The sequence below is a fragment of the Lichenostomus cassidix genome, chromosome 2 (assembly GCF_008360975.1).
Source record: "Lichenostomus cassidix isolate B80296 chromosome 2, HeHo_3.0, whole genome shotgun sequence".
In the NCBI taxonomy this organism is placed as follows: Eukaryota; Metazoa; Chordata; class Aves; order Passeriformes; family Meliphagidae; genus Lichenostomus; species Lichenostomus cassidix.
This window is the reverse complement of record NC_139482.1, coordinates 98569125-98589837: the sequence shown is the minus strand read 5'-3', so window position 1 is coordinate 98589837 and position 20713 is coordinate 98569125. Positions and strand designations below refer to the sequence as shown.

Here is a 20713-nt window from a genome sequence, read left to right as displayed (position 1 = left end):
CTCTAGGGCCTGAAGGGACAGCCCTTTCCCACAAGGATGCTGCGCTGCCAGGGGAAAAAAGGCAAGTCCTGTTAGCACTGACTGAATGGTCCTGTGGGCAATGGAAGGTGCTGCTGGGCTTCTGTCTGGGCTTTTCACCCCATCAAGGCCTCCTGGCACTCGCTGGGCACTCCCTTGCTTGGTCACTTGTGGGCTGCCTCAGGGCCAGCACCTGGTGCTGTGGCCAGACTGTCTGCTCTCCCAGGCCCTGGCACCTCCACCCCTGTTCCATCTCTGCTGCTGAAGGCACCCACTGATGCTGCTCCACCTTAAGGGACACTGCTGCCACAAGTGTGCCAACTGTGCTGGCCTGAGCACCAGGAGACCCTCTCCTGTCCCCAGGTGCCCCTTGCTCGCCCCAGCTTGCCAGCAGTGTGGGCACACTGCCTCTTCCAAAGTGTGGTGGCCCCTGGCTGCTAGCCATGCAGACTCATGCTGTCACTAACAAGAACTGCACCGTACTATCACGGCAAGAGCTATGGAATATAATTTTTAAGTGAGATCCAGGATGAAAGTCAACTTTGGCCTAGTTAAAACTGGAGCATAGTTGGGTACCTGCTGGGCACCCAGTGGACTTGCATTCATTCCCTGGGTGGCCCAGGAAACTCCCCAGGTGGTCTCTGTGCTAATGAGGCAACGCCCTGATTCCATATGAGGCCAGTTTGAGACAAGGTCACCAGTACAACCAAGCACATGACTAATTGTCACAAAAGCTCTCCAGCTCAGACCTCCAAAGTCTTGAAGATTTCCCACTCTTGCTTTGTATAAATCGATCCACATAACTATGTTCTTTAATTGACATGCTGGGTGGAGGATGTGGCTGTCCCAGAAACTCCTGAAGCTTCTCCATGCTGCAGAATTGACCAATTGCACAGAGGAGGCACTTGCCAAGAGTCAGTATGAGCTGTTCCTGCAGCTGCAGAAATTATCACACAAGACAGTTAACTCCAAGTCAAACAGCTTTTGTACTTAGCATTAATAGAGAGGGATCATATAAACACTGGAGTGGTCACAGGCCAGCAGGACAAGAAGGGCAAGAAGAGGTGGTGCAATGAACAAATTCTAACATGTCTAAGGGCCAAAAACTCATCCTAGGACATCAAGGTGCTCCTGTGCAATCCCTGGCACGTGCAAAGAAGAGATGGATCCTGTGAGTTGCACTGAGATGGTCCCACATGTGGCCCCAGACAGAGAGCGACCATGCAGTATTACTGGGGCACACTTTGGGCTTTTGCAGGGTGCTGCAGGACATGGGTAACATTGCCCCCAAAAGTGGAAAAGCAGAACAAATGCCAACATCAGAAGAGTGTGTGCATGGGGACAGTACAGAAAAGAACACTAAAACAGAAAAACAGAATAGCATCTATTAACATCCAGTCCTGCAGTAGTACTTAGCAGTATAAGAGTTCACAGAAATATTTTTTTTAATAATATTTATCAGAAACATGGCACTTTACATCTTCAGGTCACTGAATATACAATGATTATTCCTCACAACATCCCTGTGAGGTAGGCATTAGATTTCAGTTACTATTTTACATGTGGACAGAGGCAGAGAAGTATGTAATCAATCCTGCACAATCAAGTTAATGAAGTTCAACTCTAACACGGAGAGGCCCTCAGTGACTCGAATGAAAACAGGACAGTGGGGCAGAGCTGATACTTCATCATCAGCTATATTCTTTCCTTCCAGTCAATTACAAAGCTCAGGGTCCAACTCTGTTGCTTCCCCATATCCTCCTGCAAAAAAGCACCTTTGCTAAACAACTTACACATGCAGAGTTGCTACAAAGTGAGATCTGTAGTAGAAATAGGAAAAACACACTTCAATTTAGCCTACATTTGAGTAAGACTGAGAGAAGTTTGCCTGCCTAGTCAAATAAAACAGTTTCAGCTTTAGTCCTTGATGACATCTGAGACAGCATTTCAGCCTTCAGGTATGAATAAGTGTTTGCCTGACTTAAGAAAATGTAGGGCGAAAAAAGTTTGGTGGACTGTGATCACTGTCTCAGAAATCATGCTTATTTTAGTCAAATTGTTCTAAGTCTGAGGGATTTCTAAATAGCAGGAGGAACTTTGGGGTTTAACTTTCTATGTGTTTAAAAAAGCCTCTTAGTATAGCAATTTCTCAAATAAACTTCTCTTTCAAATATTTTTTTGTTTCAAAAATGAAAGCAGGTTTGTAAACTTTAACACAATAAACAAATACTAAAATTTAATATACAATTATTGATTAATTTCATTTCATGACTTTCTACTGTAAATCAACTTCAGGAAACAAAGTACACTTGACAGTATGGCTACTGTGATTTACTCATCTTCCTATAGCTTTCAGTTGAGATTTCTGAAGAGATGCACTGTCCAAGAAAGATTTATATTCTCAACCTGTAAACCACTGCAGCCTGGCTGAAGCCAAGGAAGCCATTGTAATTAATTTCTGCTGAGTAGCTGATCTATCAATTTCTTCATGTAGCAGTATCAGTGACAGTGGTCTGCTACAGTTGAGAGATGATCACGATTGAAGAGGCCTTGGGTCCACATACTCTAAAAACCTAAACATGTTGCCCTTCCCAACAGAGAAATCTTCATTCTCATCTAATGAAAGGCTCAGTCTAGTGGAACAATGGCTGTGCACTACGATGGAAGAAGAATAAAGTAGTGGCTTTTGGCAGAACTAACCTTCATTTTGAGAAGGGTATGGAAAAAAAAGAGGGAAGAGTACCCGTTAACATTATTACCAAGAGACATGTTAACTTCTAATCTGACATTCACTTTTCCTTCTGTAAATTGCAATTTAGTCACAACCTCTCCCCCAGGGAACTTTAACCTTTAAATCTACATAGCAACTGTAGTCTCCAGACAAGGGGGAAAAAAAAAGAAAAAAAAAGAAAAAAAAAGAAAAAAAAAGAAAAGCTCAGAAGTGAACTTTGCATATCCTGCCTCACAAAGGGTTAAAGTGCTAAGTTTAATATATCCAAAAATTAAGCATCTCTCCTACTCCTTTATTTTTTTGAACGCAACTTTATCTTTGGTTTCTTGTATCTTCCCTGTAATTTTATCCTTTGTTTCCTCCATCTTCTCTGTAATTTTATCCTTTGTTTCCCCCATCTTCTCCGTAATTTTATCCTTTGTTTCCCCCATCTTCTCCGTAATTTTATCCTTTGTTTCCCCCATCTTCTCCGTAATTTTATCCTTTGTTTCCTCCATCCTGTCTTGTAGGTATTCCTTTACTGGTGGTGGTGTGGACATGTAGCCATGCGTACGTAGATATTTAACAGTGAAAGATGTTCCTCCCAAAGTCACAGTGTATCTGGCAGGAGTTGCAATCTTAAAGAAACCAGAGAACATACCATATAAATAAAACAGAACAATAACATCCAGCAAAAGGTATTTTATTATGCTGAAAATTTATTTTGACCAGTGTCAGATTCTAAAGGTATCTTCAATTTATAAGGAAAGAAACCAGTTTACAGTGCATCCCCTAGAAATGCATACCTTTTACTTAAAGTATCATTTTGTCAGAGCCAGAAAGGGCATTAGACTTCCCTTAAAAAAACTAAACAACACACAAACCTTCCCTGTGCAGCTTGAAGGACAAGCATTCAGCATCTCAATGCAATTCAGAACAGACAGCATGTGAACACTGAGTTTCTTCCAACACTGCCAGATCTCTCAGCTATAACATCTTTATACTTAACCACATTTATTTATTGGTCTCTTTTAGGCACAGGAAAATTTGGAAAGAGTGGTACTTTCACATTTTGTTTGGGAAAATAACCCCTTTGAATAACAGGCAAGACACACATTACACATCACACATCACATCACATCACACATTTGGAAACAAAACAAATGAGTGGCATGTACAGCAAACACTGTACCTTGTTTTTGCATGGTCTGACATGTTTCAAGTTTCCCAAGCACAGACTTTGCAGATATAAAGCAATAAAAGGAAATACAAACCTGAACATAAGTAATTGATTCAAATGGACAGTGAAAGTACTTGAGAGTGATGGACAACTAAGGTAGGAAGACAAAAAATCATCTAAGATAAAAATAAATCTGCTTTAATCTGGAATTCAGTGAGGTGTTTAGACTTTACCTCTTTGTCCCTGATAATTATGTCAGGGATACAGAAGAATAACTTAATTGTCATTAAATCTCAGAGGGCTGCAGTAGTTCTGGAGCAAAGAAGTTGTTATTTTAGAAATTCAGACAGACTCCTTGAAGGAACACAGAACACATACCAACTTGCATGGGACTATTTTTACCACAAAAATGAATGCTCAAGTACATGTAACTATCAAAGAAAATTAATTCTTTCTGTTGTAAACAAGTAAACCCTGTTTAGTTCACCAGGCAAGATTTAGAGCTTATTTACAAACTATAATTATACTTACTTTATACAATGCATATGCAGTTAGTGCATTTCCACTCTGGGAATTTTTCAGGATGTCTACTACGCTGTCTGGTAAGCCAATCAACTCAAGGAATGGAACAACATTCACCCCACTATAAAAGAGGAAAACATTGGTAACTTGAATTGGAATTTGAAACCTCAACAGTAATTTAGAGTACTATTTTTATTCTTTATTACACAAACTTTGTAATTTGAGAACAAAATGTTTTTTAATCTAAGCCATATACTTACAGGATTTATGTTTCTGATCACAGGAAAATGAATATTCTTGTCAGCATTTCAAAAGGTCTCCCATTTATATTATCCCTGTTGTGTGAAATAGCTTCTAACTTACCTGTGTCCCAGTTTATGTTTGGAGGTAAGTAGCTGTAATGGTGGTGAGACAGCTACTCAGGCTCCAGCTGTGCATGTTCAAGTTCATGTTCTGTTTTGCCTAAAATTACCTTTTTACATTTTAAAATTTCAGACAACGTTCTCTATTCACTTCTAAATATATCAAACAAATGGAATGTGGCAAAAGAAAAGGAAGCAACATGTTATGCTGACAAGACTCCAGGGGCTTTGTGCTCAGTTGTTCTACCATGTCAATATAAATTGTCAAGATGGGTGGAGGGAGCTCCTATCACAATTTCTTTCTATTTGAAATCCAGGAAAGCACCAATGGAGAAAAGAAAAAGCTCATCTCCATATTACAGAAGAAAGCAACACACAGTTATGGAAGACCTAAGTTTCCAATATTTAGAGATGCTGTATTGTTAGTATCATTATCCATTTCTATCTGATATTTTGAGCATTCTTCTGAGCATGCAATCACTTCAGCATCAGGAACAGTAATAGGCAGTAATTCACCAACAGTTACCAGAACCTACAGTCTGAAGGCTTATTCCCAGAGTAGGAAATGGAGACCTAGCAAGATCTGAAAGACAGCACTAACTGTGCCATTTCATAAACCACCACTGTTTAGTCTAGTATGAGCACTCATTCTGAAAGTTATTTTTCCACTTCAAGAGGGTGCTGCTCCTGTGGCATAACAAACTGAAGCTTTGTTGTAATTAGTTTCTAGTTGAATATTTCAGTTGTTTTCATCTGCCAAATACCTACTTTAGCAGCAGGCTTTAGAGTTTCGAGAAAAGTAATCTTCACTCAATCTGAAATGTCTGGATGTAAGCATCAACCTGAATTCATCCAAAGCAAAATATTTTTATAGCTCAAGACCTTTATTCCTCTGACATGAGCTAAATTTAGAATGACATTTGGATCTATAGCTCCCAGAAAGGGCAATTATGCCAGCTGGTTAGAGTAACTAAAACAAACACTTGTGCAGTAAGGCATTCTGATGTCAGAGTCCCATCCTTGCGACCACAAACCATCGTTGTTTCATGCTTTCTATTATTAAATATAGAACACCAGCAGTCCAGAGATAAACATTTGCTCATACTTAGCAAACTATTTTCAGATAAATAAAACCCCTTTCATCTGAACTAGCAAACTAGCAGCTCATAATTGATGTAGTAGTTTTTTCCTAATACATGCCATTTTTCGAGAACAGTATCTAGCACATGCTATAACTAAAAGAAACTAAAATTACAATACTTAGTTTATCTCTTGTTTTTTAACCACACATATATTTAATTTCCAATTGAAAAGTATGGCCTACAGTAGGAATTTTTTCAGTGGATGGCAGAAAAGACAGGAAACAGAAACAAAAAAGGAAGGAATACACATAGGTTGTGAAATGAGGTAAATCCATGAAATGAAAATCCAGTTATGAGGGAGGACTGGGGATGAAGCAGGGAAGAAATGGTAAAATGCCTTGAAGTCAAAGGGCAAGAAATAAAAGGTCTATAAAGACCTCACCTAGCCATTCACAATCAGGATTCCAAACCCCTATCTTTACCTCTTGAGAGGTTATTAATAATTTCGAAGCTGTTTCCATCCATGCATCATTATGGGGAGATGACCATTCCTTTAAATGTTAGCAACATACCTGGTACACAGCAATAACTGCATGGTAATAGTATGCACGTGACACTCAGGGATCCTATATACTTTCAATATTAATCTTAGGCTTTAGTTAAAAATGTAGCCACATTTCTCTTTTACATATAAAGGCACTTTTTAACATGCAATAATAAATTTTATGTCCTTTTGCTTGTGAAAGTCTCAATTCCACCACAGTATTGGGCACTGCAACAAAATTTCAACTTACTTCATGGCTGCATAGTAAAAGGATCCAAACCATACAGTGGAAGTCAGAAGGTGCACTGGAATCATGACTTTTCCATACTGCTTAAAAGTTTTCTTGAATCTCTGAACGAGACTAATTGATTTGTCTTGTAATGGATCAGGTTCTGAGGAATCTGACTCTGCAGGGCTCTGCTTGGGTGCATCAGTGGCCGAAGGCAAAGGATTTCTCTCTTCTGGTACTTTGTGAGAAGAGTCTGCTGGCTGTGATGAAAAAGCAGTTTTCTTTGAGGCAAAGTGAGCTGCACCTGCATGAAGACATCGTTTAGGAGGGTCCAGTGCCAGAATCACTTTGCATCCCACATTAGACCACACGGACTGTCCTTTCAAGCACTGAAGAACGGCAGTGCGAGGGAAGAACCAACACGTCCCGTGCGCCAGCTGAGATGCAGCATGGAACAGACTCCGCTGCATTTTGGTGAAGTGTGGATGAAGTTCCTACAGAGAAGAAACACGAGTAAACAAACTGCATTTCAATGATGTGATTTCTACTTGCTCCAATGCCATTGAAATTCTCAAATTTAAATGGCTTGCTATTCTACTTCTAAAAGGTTTTTCTTATCTTTCTTTGCAGAAATTGTTACCTTCTAGAAATAGGAAATAATTTTATACCTAATTTCTCCAGCATTCTGAGCTAATATAGCCCCTTCACTTAACACACTCTGCTCCTCACTGCTAACATGATCGCTTTACTCCCTAAAAACATTCTTAGGATTTTAGTACTATCTACTGCTTTTATCTACATATCCTGGCACAGCTACTGAAAAGCTACCCTTAAACCTCACTTATAGTAGCAACTGATAGCTTGAGTGATACTTTGAGCCTACATAAGTGCAGTATAAATTCACTGAAGTAAGTGCAATTAAAATTAATTTTTGGTATCAATGCATTCTTAGTTTTGGTAAAATTTTTCATGTTCCTTACTATTTTGAGTAAAAACTCGTACAGTTAAAAAAAGCCAATAGAAATAATTATTAATAATCAACCAATAACCTAAATAGTTTAACTGTAACAGCCTGCCAGTAACATCTGCCAAGAAGGGAGAAGGTACTGTTGAATGTCATGCATTAAAATGAGCAAAACTGAACTGCAATTTTCCAAATATTGCAATGCAAAGAATATTTTAAGACTGTATATAACCCAGTTAACCTTATCATTTTGAATGCTTACCAGTTACTTTTGAAAGTTTGAAATAACTATTGAAAGCTTCCCCACAAAGAAGAAAGGAATTTCGTTTGGCATGCATAGCCATTAAGAAATAATTTTTCTCCCAAAAAAACATGCTTTGAAATTGTGACTGAAATACTCTCTCCTTTCCTTTATTCAATGACTGCAAGTTACAGAACTAACATTCCTTCCCTCCAAAAAGAAAAAGGTGATGCTAATTGATGTAACAAATGCCACTTAAGTAAGCTGTGTTACAAGTTTTGTATATTCCTAATGCTTTTCCGTTTTTTATTGTCATAACAATTCTTTATCTGAACTAGAAATCATTCAAATTTAATTGAAACTTCATATTTGCTTTCCCTTCACCTGTAGCTTTAGATATCTTTCAGTCAAGTGCTTTAGTACTGAATTTATCTGGGCTGCAGAAAATGATCAATACTGCCTACCATAGGCAGAAGTTAAAAAAAAAAAGGTGAAAGTATGCATACCCTTTATTACTTTCTAGATATGGTAAGTTTTATATCTTCAAAAAGTTGCAACTCTTCCACTAGTTCCCCACCTTTCAAATGTAAGTCTTGAACACATTGATGACTGCTGAAGTAAAAAAAAAGACACATTTAGAGAAATAGCAACAACAGCAAACTAATCCTATGAAGATTTTTTGGTCAGCTTGAAACCTTGCTTACTGAGAAAGTTATTGGCATAAGTTCCCCTTTGAATACTGACATGCTAATGGAAGATTTTTTCTATGTAATTTTAGAAGTTCCTCAACTGTGAATTACTGTTCTCTTCCAAGAGAGGAAAGTTTGCTAATCCAAATACATCCACTGGAACATTCCTGCCTGTATGCTTTCTAGGTAGTTTTATGCTAATGTTGTGCTTGAATTAATGGCAACTAAACTGCTCATGGCATCAGCTACAGGTACCGGCTCTCCACGACTCAGTTTTCTGTAAGACTTCACTGGAAGCAGCAACTGCTTGTGGTATCTCTAGTTTTACAAGAAACAGAGATTCTTGCTGACTTCTGAGATCCAAATGCAATTGCTCCTCAAAACCACAAGTAGTGAAAACACTCAGCAAAACTCAAGTGTTCAGATGGCACCCTGTCATATGCCAACTACTTAACTGATTTACAGAAATTGTAACATGACAACTGCATTCCTTGCCTATTGCCTCTAACAGTTCTTTTCTGAGGGATAACACTCTCCACAGAGAACATTTTTCCCCTCTCACTAATAGTACACAACACTGGGCATCTGCCCTAAGTAGATTTTCTCAATATCCAGCCAGCACACTCAGCAAAAGGCATCCATCTATGGGAATCTGGGAGCTCTGGGGTCAGACTTCTACTGTTCGCCAGTACCCTACTGAAAAACACCTGTTCCAAACAAGCTCTGCAAATTGCCACCATTCAGCATGGGGGAAACCATGCTGAGCACTCTGATTTTGAGTCGTTAATGTTACTAACAGGACACTGCATTCCAGCAGCCTTGGAAAAGAGATCATTCTTCGGTACAGGACTAAGAAGCTGAACAAGCATTTCTGAATTTTTTCACTCCTTTCAGTGTATATACAGTAGCATTTCTCAGAGCACCATTTCTAGGTTCTGCATTCCAGCACTGTCCAAACACCTCTGACCCACTGCAGTGGCTGCAGAACACTGGGGTAGGAAATGGCTCCATTATCCTGAGTGTGGGTCACCACTGTGTCCAACGCTCATCAGGCAGCACATAACACTGCTCTGATCAGTAAATGAGTTTCAAGGCCTTTGCTCACTGACTTACATGCACCGTGCAAGACTTAAAAATAGAATGTCACCAATGGCTTTAAAGCAGAGAAAGTTCTGGAGCTATTACAAGACTTGCCATGCCACTTTTTGTTCCTATATCCTCAGAAAGACTTGAAAGTCATTAATCAAAGGCTTTTTTCTCCATGATGCATGACCTGGCAGGTCAAAAGGAATGTTCTATAACCATCTACAGTAGATCCTGAAAAGGTGCACCTATCTGCATAAGAAAATAATATGGTTCTAGCTAATGTTCTGCACAACAGCTTACTTTTTGTTTCTCCACTTTAAAAATGTGGAGAAGAACGATAGCTTGATATATAAGGAGAGGTTAAGATATGATGGTGCTTCTGTTTGAGAGATTAAAAAAACATGTTTTTTGAAACAAGGTTAAAATTTTCCTAATGACCTTACTGTGTTTCACAGGTACATGCTTTGCTTCTCTAAATGAACAAAGGAGAGACCTTTTGAAGCGTTGGTACATTGAGGATTACACTGCTATCCAGAAGCACTGGGTTACAGCCTGATGTAGGAAAGGCACATAAATAAAGTAGCAGATTAATACAGCATCTACTTTGAAAATTCATTTTAAAGAAACAAAAATTTTTAAAGGTGTGATGGGTGCAGCTGTTCAATTGTGATGCTTTAGTTACTTGGCTCAACAATGCAAACAGATCTTTAACAGGACAGATCAAGTGCACAATAATTATGGTTGGAGGTCCAAATAAATATGAACCCCTCTAAAACATGAGATGAATACAGAGAAACTTTTAGACACAATTAGTGAAAGAAGTTCCTAGTACACTGTGCACTTCAACAAGCAGCAGGAAGTGTCTCCCTATAGATTTGAGACACAATTTTCATCTCTAAGCATAATACTTCTCAAAGAAATTAATGAAGCTATACAATTGCACCTATAGGTTGTTAAAACCACTCAGATTTTAAGGAAGTCAGAACATAACCTGAATGCTACCCACAATTTCACCTTGTGACTTCTCAGAAGTTGCTTCTTCATTTTAGTGTGTTTAAATTTTTTTCATGCTGTTGCATCATGCTGCAAAGGTACAGAAAAGGACAGAAGGTAGAAGCTCCACATACCAAGGCAGAAAAGCATTTGTCTGTGGGGTGGAGGCAAAGGGAAAGGTGTTTTAAAGCATCTTAGATTTCTGTGTTAGTTTTTTCCTAAAAATGCCGCAAAGAAAAAAAAAGTGTTCAAGGACAAATCTAGCTGTTCTCTGCTCCAAGAATCCCACGTGGTCAGTGACTGAACATATACTAGTTACACAAACCATGAAATGCTATAAAAACACCTGTGAAGGTCTCCTCTTCAGCACTGTCACATCCCAGCCTAACTATTTAGTAGTAATGTAAACTACTATGTGACTGTAAACTGAGCTGTAGAGACCTTGGCTGTTCAGGACAAACTCCTGGTTGGGATTCTTGGACATCCTTAGTTCCTGAAGGCACCTCTGTCTCATGGTGAGCTGTTAACAAGGCCTCTGACATAAAGGGAGTGCTTTAGAGCCTCTTAAGGAAAAGTATAGATCAGCTTCTCATTACAGTGCTGGAGGTTTTGTTTAGGAAACTTCTATACTTGTGTTATAATTCAGATCAGCTTTGGCATAAATCTGATATGCTGCAGTAACATCTTAGCTCCTGCATTTACTCTACTTTCCAATGATAATTATGAAGTAGATATTAGACTTGCTTTTTTATTCCTGAGGACAACAAAAGTTCAAGAATTTTTAATGTCACAGAGCTGGTCTATGTGACTCCTACAAAGTCACTGGCTTTGGATGTGTGCTAACATTCTGTGCCTGAGAAACCTCAAGAGATCTTTGGAAAAAACAGAAGTAACAAGCCTGGCCAATACAGGTATGGCAAAGGCTGCTGTGGATATTTGCTGTTGGAAAGAGAAAACATGATAGAGATGCTGTCAGATGAGACTTACATCAGGATAATTTGTATAAAAATGGTTGCCCTGTTACAATTAATGTTTTTTGAGTTACCAGAGAAATTAAAATATGAGAAAGGGGGTGGATATAAGATGGCAAAAACTTTAGTGTTCTTTTGTAAAAGAGGTCAGAAAGCATCTGAGGGAATTGAGGGTATAGTATATGTAAAGAACACTGGTTTATTTTCTCAGTTATACCAGAAACACTCTGGACACAATATGCAAATATGGATGACTTTAAAGCATTTTTACTTGTTCTGTTACTGTTTAAAAAAAGAACATTAATTACACCACAGGAGACTTCCCAATGAAAATCCGTGAGTTTTTTCCATTCCCAAGGCACCTTTCTGTGAAAACAGAGAATTAATTTACATTCTTGTCATATTTAGTGTAAAATCAAGAAAACTTTGAGCGTTGTGTGTGGCAGGCACAGAAGAATTTTGAAAGGAAACAAACCAAGTTTTCAGAAATCGTTTTCAACTCGTCTTTCAAACTGCATAAAAAGCAAATATGGAGATCTCATCCAAGCAGCTCAATTTAATAAATAACCCCACCATATTACTTACATTTTTACTTAATATAATAAAAAACCCCAAAGCTTGTTTTCGATTTGAATTGTTCTTTTAAAGAACTCAATGACAGTATATTAAAAAAAAAAATATAAACCAAAATAAGAAAACTGCAACTGATCTGAAAACATCTATGCATTGCCTAAAAATCTGGGAACATATTTTAAAATCATTGTAAGACTAGTGCAATACATGCAAAGCATTATTTTTCTTAAATTCAATGTAAAATAAAACTGTAAACCTATTGGTAACTGCAAAAGGTTGGCACAGCATGGAGCCACTAACCACAGATGGGAAAACGGCAGTGCACAGGGACTTTTAATGCTTTGTATTAATGCTCTGAATACATGGATGAACATTTAGAATTTGTGTTTTGACCTTTACTACTTTTGCAGTGTTACTCATACTATCTGTTATTCATTCTAAAAAAAACTTGCTTATAATTTGAAGTTTGGGCATCATTAGCTGTGTAGTTTTGTCCACCTTTCAGAACTGTCTAAAAATATAAAACCACATTTTAGGTGAAAGAGAGTAATTCAATATAAATTATGGTGGAATTTATTTTAAACTTGGTAAAATCACATTAAAACAAGTGAAGGATTAAACCCTTGCAGACAAATGACCCTAAAACATCAGCCCCACCCTACCTCTATCACATCTAACCTCTATACTATCTTCACTTAGTAAATGCCATGCTGTAATTTTTTAAATTGATAATATCAATACAATTCAATACTGCTAAGTGGAGACAAGCCAACAACTTTGTTACCCTTATTTTATCCAAACTACTCTTGTTCTTGCTAAAACACCATCAAAAATCAAGAGAAAAATCAAGAAAGTAAAATATACTTACACAGGGTCCTTATACACTGAGCTATCACCACTACTACAATCTTCTGGTACCCAAATATTAAAAAGGACAACAAGAAGTAGCTTTAGGAAGAATAAGAGATGCATAAAGTCTGCACACTGGATTCAGAAGACAAATAATGCAGGAGAACGTAATGCAATGCATGTGTGTTGAATTATACATCTGGAATGTTAAACAGGAATCTTAACAGCTGATCTGCAGAGTCAATATGCCCATGGTAACTCTGTTTTGCCCTGTGATGGATCTTAAGATTACATGTAGCTGAGCATTATATGAAAATGTGGATGCTCTGAAATGCTTCTAAAAGAAAGTTTCACAATCAGTTGTAGTGCTTTCTGCTCTTCAGAATTGTTTTTAATAACTGGTGCTATTCCATTTGTCAGCACTGTTCCTTCTTTCACAAGTTTCGTTCTGCCCTCTACTGAATTTTTGTGTAAGTACAACTCATACTAGTACTACAAAAGGTCTCTGCTCTCTATGATTCCTTCCAACAAGTGTTGCTGGATCATCAATATTGGTTCCGGAGCCTCTCACATTATAGGCACATGTCAAGGAAAGAGGAAAAATTTGGCTTTTAAAGTGCTGTATGGTTTGATTTTCTTTGCCCTTTGGTCATTCTAAAGACATGTCAGCAATAAGCAAGGTAGAGAAGTTATGCCTATAGACTTTAATTAAGCTTAAAAATAGGCATATATATGCTAAAAAAGGTCAAAAAAGCCTTATGTTAGTTCACAGCAGGGACTGCACTCATCGGTTTCTTCACACTGCCTTCCACTTTATTAGGTTAATGATCAAAATGACATCCTATTCTCTTTCTATTCCACTTAGGTAATAACTTTCTGAATCCTAACAGCTTTTTTTGTCCTTGTATATTCCAAGGTATCATTAGTTCATTCCTCCCAAAACACTTGTGTTTTTCTGTCAGAGGGTTTTTAACACAGGGCCCTTGACATGCAGGTGTGGGGCTGTGGGGTTATGTGTGTAGTGGTGTGGTTTACAAGGCAGTGAAAATTTTCTACTGAATAAATAAGGGTGGCTGGAAAGGGAGGCCATAAGCGAGCCTCAGGTCTGCAGTTTCCTGGATATGGCTCTGAACTCCCCCAGAAAAAAAAAAACCAACAATCCACGACTGAACTGATGAGAGGTTAGATGCTAAAACACAAACAAATACATAGATCAGTTTTCTACACTTCAACAAAACATTGTTTGAGAATCTCTTAGGATCTTCCCTCTCAATAGTACACTGAATTTTATTTAACAAATTCCTCACCTCTTTCAACTTTCACTGGGCATCTTGAGAGTTCTGACTCTACACTTTAACACATGCTGAAACGCCCGACAAACATGGTTATTAGGTCTATGTTCAGAGTTCAGATACTGCTTTTATGATAAAGCTCAGAGCTGCAGTGCACATCTTTTTTCACTAATAGAGCCATGAATAACAGTCAAAAGGTTGCTGCCAAAAACTGAATTCTTGCTCAAGATTTCCTGCTACTCGCAACTTGGATTGTAGTAGCCAAGCTCATTTTTTAATTCATAGTTTTTCTGGTCACTCAGCACTTCACTGATATATGCAATTTGGATTATAATAATTAATTTAAACAGCTTCTGGAATGACAATAAAATATTTATTCATGAAGAATGTAATGAAACAATTGGAGACACACTGCAGATGGTGACTTTTACTAAAATGAATGGTGCTAACCCAAATAAAGTTCAGCCTTTTTGCCCAGATGTATTAGGTTTGTGCAGCAAGGTTCTGGTGGAGGGTGGGCTACAGGGGTAGTTTTTTTGAGAGGCTGCCAGAAGCTTCCCCCATGTTTAACAGAGCCAATGCCAGCTGGCTCCAAGAAAGACTCACCACTGGCCAAGGCTGAGCCCATAGTGATGGTGGTAGTGCCTTTGGAATAATATGATTAAGATGGAAAAGAAATTGTTGCACACGTGTAGTTGTGGCCAGGGAAGAGCAGAGTGAGAGTATCTGAGAGGAACAGCCTTGCAGACACCAAGGTCAGTGAAGAAGGAGGGGCAGGAGCTGCTCCAGGCACTGGAGCTGAGATAGCCCAGCAGCCATGGTGCAGACCATGGTGAGGCAGCTGTGCCCCTGCAGCCCATGGTGGTCCAGAGATCCACCTGTAGCCTGTGGAGGACCCCAAGCTGGAGCAGGGGGATGCCAGAGAAAGAGCTGTGACCCTGTGGGAAGCCCACACTGGAGAAGGTCCTGTAAGGACCTTGGGCAAGAGATGTCCATGCTAGAGCAGGTTTGCTGGGATGACTTGTGATTCCATGGGGGTTCCATGCTGGAGCAGGCTGTTCCTCAAAGACTCCACCCAGTGGAAAAGGTCCCACACTGGAGCAGTTTGTGAAGAACTGCAGCTCATGGGAAAGATTCATGTTGCAGAAGTTTGTGGAAGACTGTCTCCCATGGGAGGGACTCCATGCTGCAGCAGGGGAAGGAGTTCTCCCCCTGTGGAGGAAGCAGTGAGAGAGTATGATGAACTGATTGTAACCCCCATTCCCTGTACTCCTGAGCCACTGAGAAGAAGAGCAGGTAGAGAATTGGAAAGTTAAGCCCAGTAAGGAGGAAGCAGTGTCAGGAAGATGTTTTTTTAGATTTGTTTTACCTCTCGTTTTTGTACACTTGTTTGACTGGTAATAAATTCAATTGATTTCCCCACACTGAGTCTGTTTTGCCCATGATGGCAATCAGTGATCCCTCCCTGATCCCACCCTGCCCTTACTTCAGCTCAGGAGCCTTTCTCTGTATTTTCTCTCCCCTGCCCAGCAGAGGAGGGGAGGGATAGAGCAGCTTTGTTGGGCACCTGACATCCAGCCAGAGTCAAAATAACTCACCAAACCCCAGAATAAGAGGTATTCAAATACTTTATCTAGACTAATTATAAAAGGCATTTATTAGGAACATACTTAAACTTGGATCTTAGAATCAGCTTTGTACAGCTTTCTGCCTCACCTTTCACAGTGACTATCAAACCTGCTTCCTTTCTAGCCTTGCTTGATAAATGCCATTTTTGCCACCTTGGGTCTTTATAGGTCTTCTCTCATTGTTGTTTCTTCTCTCCATAACCCAACAGCAATCACACAGTACAGTCTGTAATAATATATTACGTGCAAATTATTTATGTAATAATTTTATAAAACCCTTAAAACAACCTCGAAGTACCAAGTCTTTTACTCATCAAGTTCACTCAAAATGTTTCTAAGATGTCCAAAAAAACATTCTCAAGGAAGAATTCTGAAGCCTTACAATCAGAAACAAAGTAGGAATGAAAGTAAACCAGCATGAAACTGGAAAAAACCATCCCACTTTTTTTTGGTTCAAGATTGAGTTCGAGATTCTTTTCTTTTATTCTCTCACCACATTTATTTCACATTTTCAAACACTGAAAAGCTGTCATTTTTTCCAGCAAAAAATACAGAACGTTCATCTTTCAGCAGAATTACTGTTGGCAGACATTCACTTCCAGTATAAATCTTTTCTAAATATTCAAAGTAAGTGTTGAATTCTCTGTTGTGAATTCAAATTTCTCCATATGGGGAAATATGTGCAGTATCAATCAGAATATCTTGAAAAATTATGTGTGAAGAGGCTGATCATAACATTTACAGAACACACACACACTCAAAACCACACTCCTCATCTAATTTTCAGTAAATGCTATTCCCAACATCTCTACAAATGAATATGAACAGCTCTTATGAAAGAAGTATTATTTTTATTAAGGTCTCAATACCTGACTGGCTAAACCTTCTTGCCCACTATTCAATTTACTGCCTTACATAGCATCTTTTGCATAGAGGACATGCAAACAAGAAAACAACAGCATCTACAAGTGTTTGAAAGTGCATCAGATTCAGAGCTCTGTCTTTACACCAGAAGGAGCTCAGTATTAGGACCTTAATAACATTCCTATTCACAGTCTGAAGCAGCAGTTTTACAGCATTGCTGTATTGAGACTGAGAAAGGAATCCTGTGACTGCAGCACTGCAACCTTTGGAAGCACATGGCATTCTGCCAGAAGTCACCAACAAGGCCCAAGGCTTGTGGCTCAGCACAGAAACATCCCTCATCAGAAAGTACTATCCTATGGCCTGAGAGAGCAGGAAGCAAAAGATACCATCTACTTTTAACATCAGCAAAGCCAGTTTTTAAACCCACACAATAGTAAGAGTAAATAGTTAACTGCCTGGCACATGCTGGGGCTAAGCACCACCACTTCAGTTAAAAGGTAAGTGCTGTCACATTTTACTAAAATCTTTCACCAGCCACTTTTGGAAGAGACTCACTGAACTCTTGTGAAGCCACTCATGTACTTTTATTTATAACCAACAAAATTAATCTATTGGAAAAAAAGCTACTGATTTGTTTTGTAATTTGTTCATAAGCACCTGACTGTATTAACCACCATTTCCTTCCCCATCCTCCTCCTCAAGGACAAACTAGGCAAGTTCTAAGGAGCTGCAGGGGATCATCTCCACAACATTCTACAAAGCTACAAACACAGCCACACAACTTCTTGTTTTGTTTACACAAGAACAGTTACACAGGATCAAGGTCAGTTCTTGGGACAAGATAAAATAGTAGATCCAAGGAATTAAAATTTATAGCCCAACTAAGTGTCACTTTCATTCTCTCATGTGCCCAAACAGAGCTTTACCATTCCAATGAATTTGTCTAGAAGGGGCAGGGTCATGTCTGGAAACATAACAAAATATGTGGCTAGTTTGAAGAGGATGAGGGGAAAACTGAGTGATGGGAGGCAGTGGGCTACAAAGGATTGGAGGTTTTAAGAGGAAGCACAAAGTTCCAACCAGGCTAAACCCTACTGTGTAACGCCAATGCCTAAAAGAAGACATTAAAAGACAAAAAGTCCTAAGTAGGCTCACCACTCTGGCCTGCCAGCACCTGCTTAAATCATAATTTTCTGGACCGCTTGACATGATGTATTCTTGACTTAATATGGACAAAATGTGTTGTACTCAACACACCTGTACTGGTACCTTCAGGACTCAACTAAATTTAGGGAAGTAGAATCAAAATAGATTGTAAGGATTTTTTTAACTGAATAATAACGTTTTACTCTTACTGGAATTTTGTGATAGCAACAGGGACATGAAGAATAATCTGTTTTTTAGAGGTATCATGATTCAAGACTTAAAAATTAAGAAAAAGTTCTGTAACTTGAGCAGTGCTCTTTTTTGTTGTTGTTATCATATGGCACAATCCACTCATCTCAAGTCAAAAAATCTACTAGGGGTACATAATAGTCATTAAGAATCTCTGACCCCGAGTTTGATCCTTGACCTAAAGTGATGGAACTAGGTAGTTGTTGCAGTTTGAAGGTAGTTATCTATGAGAATATCAAGGTAAAATCCTTATGATCTCTTCTGATGACACCTGGCCGTCCAGGAAATTTCAATCCGGTTTTGGGCCCTGGTCTCAGTCCTTTCAGTGATTTTATTCCATTCCTAATACTAAAATATTGATGACGATGAATTTGCTTCAGCATCTGATTTTCAAAATAAGTTCATCTTTAACTATCTGGATTCAACACCAAAAAGAACTATGTTGGACGGTCTTTCCAATCTGCAGGGCCAAACTGATTTCAAGGAATTTGTTGGGTTCAACTAGCAGTTTTACGCTTTTAAAAACAGTGTTGTTCCTCCTCTTGTTGAATTTCTCATGCCCTTGTCTTCAAGACCAGACAAAACTCCCTACATTTCCCTACAGAAATGTGCCAAGATGCAAACTGAGGGCACTTATCTGAGATTAGGGGACATCAAGAACTCTCTTTCTTGTAAAAACAGACTTCAGTTTCTCAGAGATACCTATGAGCAGACACACAATGCTGGGTCAGTTTACTTGGACAAAAGACCATCTGCAGCAGGAGAATTACACAGAATCTTTTAAAAACCAAACCAGATCAAAACTTTCCTTACAGCTACTACAGCCTGTGAATCAGACCTGCAGACGGTCACTCTAGACAAATCTTTAACTTGTTACATTCCTGACATACTCCTTAAGTCTGAATTTACCTACACAGTTTTTGCCACGTGCAAGCCACCCGATATCCACCTACCCAAATCATCACTGTTTTTTTATTTCATTCCCTGATGGAAGAGCCTCTTAGGCAGTGAGTGCAATTCAGTAACGCTGCCACAGAGGTCAGTCATACTCTTTTTACCTCAAACAGCCCTTGAACAGAGGAGATGAACACCTGCTGCCACCCCCATCGGACATGGATGGTAGGGACATACTATCCTCTGTGCAGGCAAGTCCCACACTGAAGCAGCTGCAAGGCATATAAGCACAAGCAGCAAAACACATTCCAAACGAGGATTCTGCTCCCTATGTCTTTCCAAAGCAGCAAAACTTTGGCAAATTGCTTTACGTTTATACTTGTAACAGCAATGGCATTTTGGGATTAGGTAAACTGAAGAACACTTTCAGTTTAAGAACTGGCTTTGGTAAGGAATTCTAGGGCACTTTATGTACTACTGTCCAAAACAATGCTTTCTCTTTTGGGACAGTTTGTAGAGAGCATTTCAGAAATGGACATTAGTGAGGCTGAACTATAGTTTGTAATACCTGACGTAGACCCACGTGTCACTTAACAGCCTTAACAAAAATTCTGATGACTTCTCCGTCTGACTCCCTGGATATACTTAATTAACGGGAGGAGATTACTAATGAGAAACGTAACATTAGACAGTAAAACACTTGTACAGCCACTTCAAGCATTCTGAAAAGACAAGTTACAGGCAGGTCTTGAGAGAGAATCCCCTTAAGGGGCATAAAGCACCCGCGGTTCTTCAGTGGTAACACAGAATATGCTGACTTGGAAGGGATCCATCAGGACCATCGAGTCCAACTCCTGGCCTTGAACACGACACCCCAAGAATCACACCTTGTGACTGAGAGCATTGCCAATCGCTTCTTGAACTCTGCCAGGCTTGGTGCTGGGATCACTTCCCTGGGGAGCTGTTCCAGTGCCCAATCACCCTCTGTGTGAAAAACCTTCTCCTAATATCCAGCCTAAACTTCCTCGGACACAGCTCCGTGCCGTTCCCTCGGGTCCTGTCCCTGGGCACCAGAGAGCCGGGATCGGCGCTGCCCTCCGTGAGGAACCCGCAGCCTGAGATCCCATCCCCAAATCCCTTCCTTTCCACCCACATGCTGCAGCAACAGCCCACCACGGAGCACCCAGGCCCACGCACTTGATCGTCCTACCAAGAAGCAAATCTCCCACCCCACTTTCTTGAGTCGCGGCCGACATCCTTCAACGCCGCACAAGAGGGACGCGGTAAAGGGAAGACAGCCGGGAGGAAGGCAGCCGGGAGGACGGCGCGGGCAGTCCCATTCCCGCACAGCCCGGGGCTGCGGGGTTCCGCCGCAATCCCGCGGCTCCCGCCGCTCCCTCCCTCCCGCTCCCGCTCCCGCTCCCGCTCCCGCTCCCGCCCCCGCCGCGCGGGTACCTCGTGCCGGGCCCGCGCCGCTCCTCAGGGGCCCCGCGAGCCGCGGCCACGCGCCGGTGTCACCAACGGCCGCTCCGGTCACACCCGCCCCGCTCCCCCCGTCCCTCCCCGCGCAACGTGCGGCGGCGCCCGTCCCCACCATCACCTTCAGGCCCCGCGGCGCCTCCCA

General features: G+C 40.1%; 1 protein-coding gene across 3 annotated transcripts; it reads right to left on the bottom strand.

The window, feature by feature from the left end:
- Positions 1 to 985: 985 nt before the first annotated feature.
- On the bottom strand, positions 986 to 20670 carry MIMS1 (mitochondrial inner membrane scaffold 1). Of its 3 annotated transcripts, none has more exons than XM_085052483.1 (5): positions 20545 to 20670; positions 8359 to 8464; positions 6669 to 7141; positions 4440 to 4551; positions 986 to 3366 (listed from the first exon to the last, which is right to left on the bottom strand). In XM_085052483.1, the coding sequence occupies exons 3-5, from the start codon at positions 7115 to 7117 to the stop codon at positions 3034 to 3036; spliced, it is 894 nt and encodes a 297-aa protein (XP_084908609.1). In that variant the 5' UTR covers positions 7118 to 7141; positions 8359 to 8464; positions 20545 to 20670; the 3' UTR covers positions 986 to 3033. The 3 variants fall into 3 exon arrangements, with proteins under 3 accessions (XP_084908609.1, XP_084908610.1, XP_084908611.1); XM_085052484.1 differs by having other exon boundaries at positions 8359 to 8461; positions 20545 to 20658; XM_085052485.1 differs by lacking the exon at positions 20545 to 20670 and adding an exon at positions 16022 to 16159.
- Positions 20671 to 20713: the final 43 nt, after the last annotated feature.

Excerpts from the sequence above, each read along its gene's own strand:
- MIMS1 (XM_085052483.1), bottom strand. The coding sequence starts at position 7,117 with ATGCAGCGGAGTCTGTTCCATGCTGCATCTCAGCTGGCGCACGGGACG. Across the intron at positions 4,552-6,668 it reads TTTTACTATGCAGCCATGAA|TGGGGTGAATGTTGTTCCAT; the intron begins GTAAGTTGAAAT and ends CCTCTTTTATAG. Across the intron at positions 3,367-4,439 it reads CTGCATATGCATTGTATAAA|ATTGCAACTCCTGCCAGATA; the intron begins GTAAGTATAATT and ends GGTTTCTTTAAG.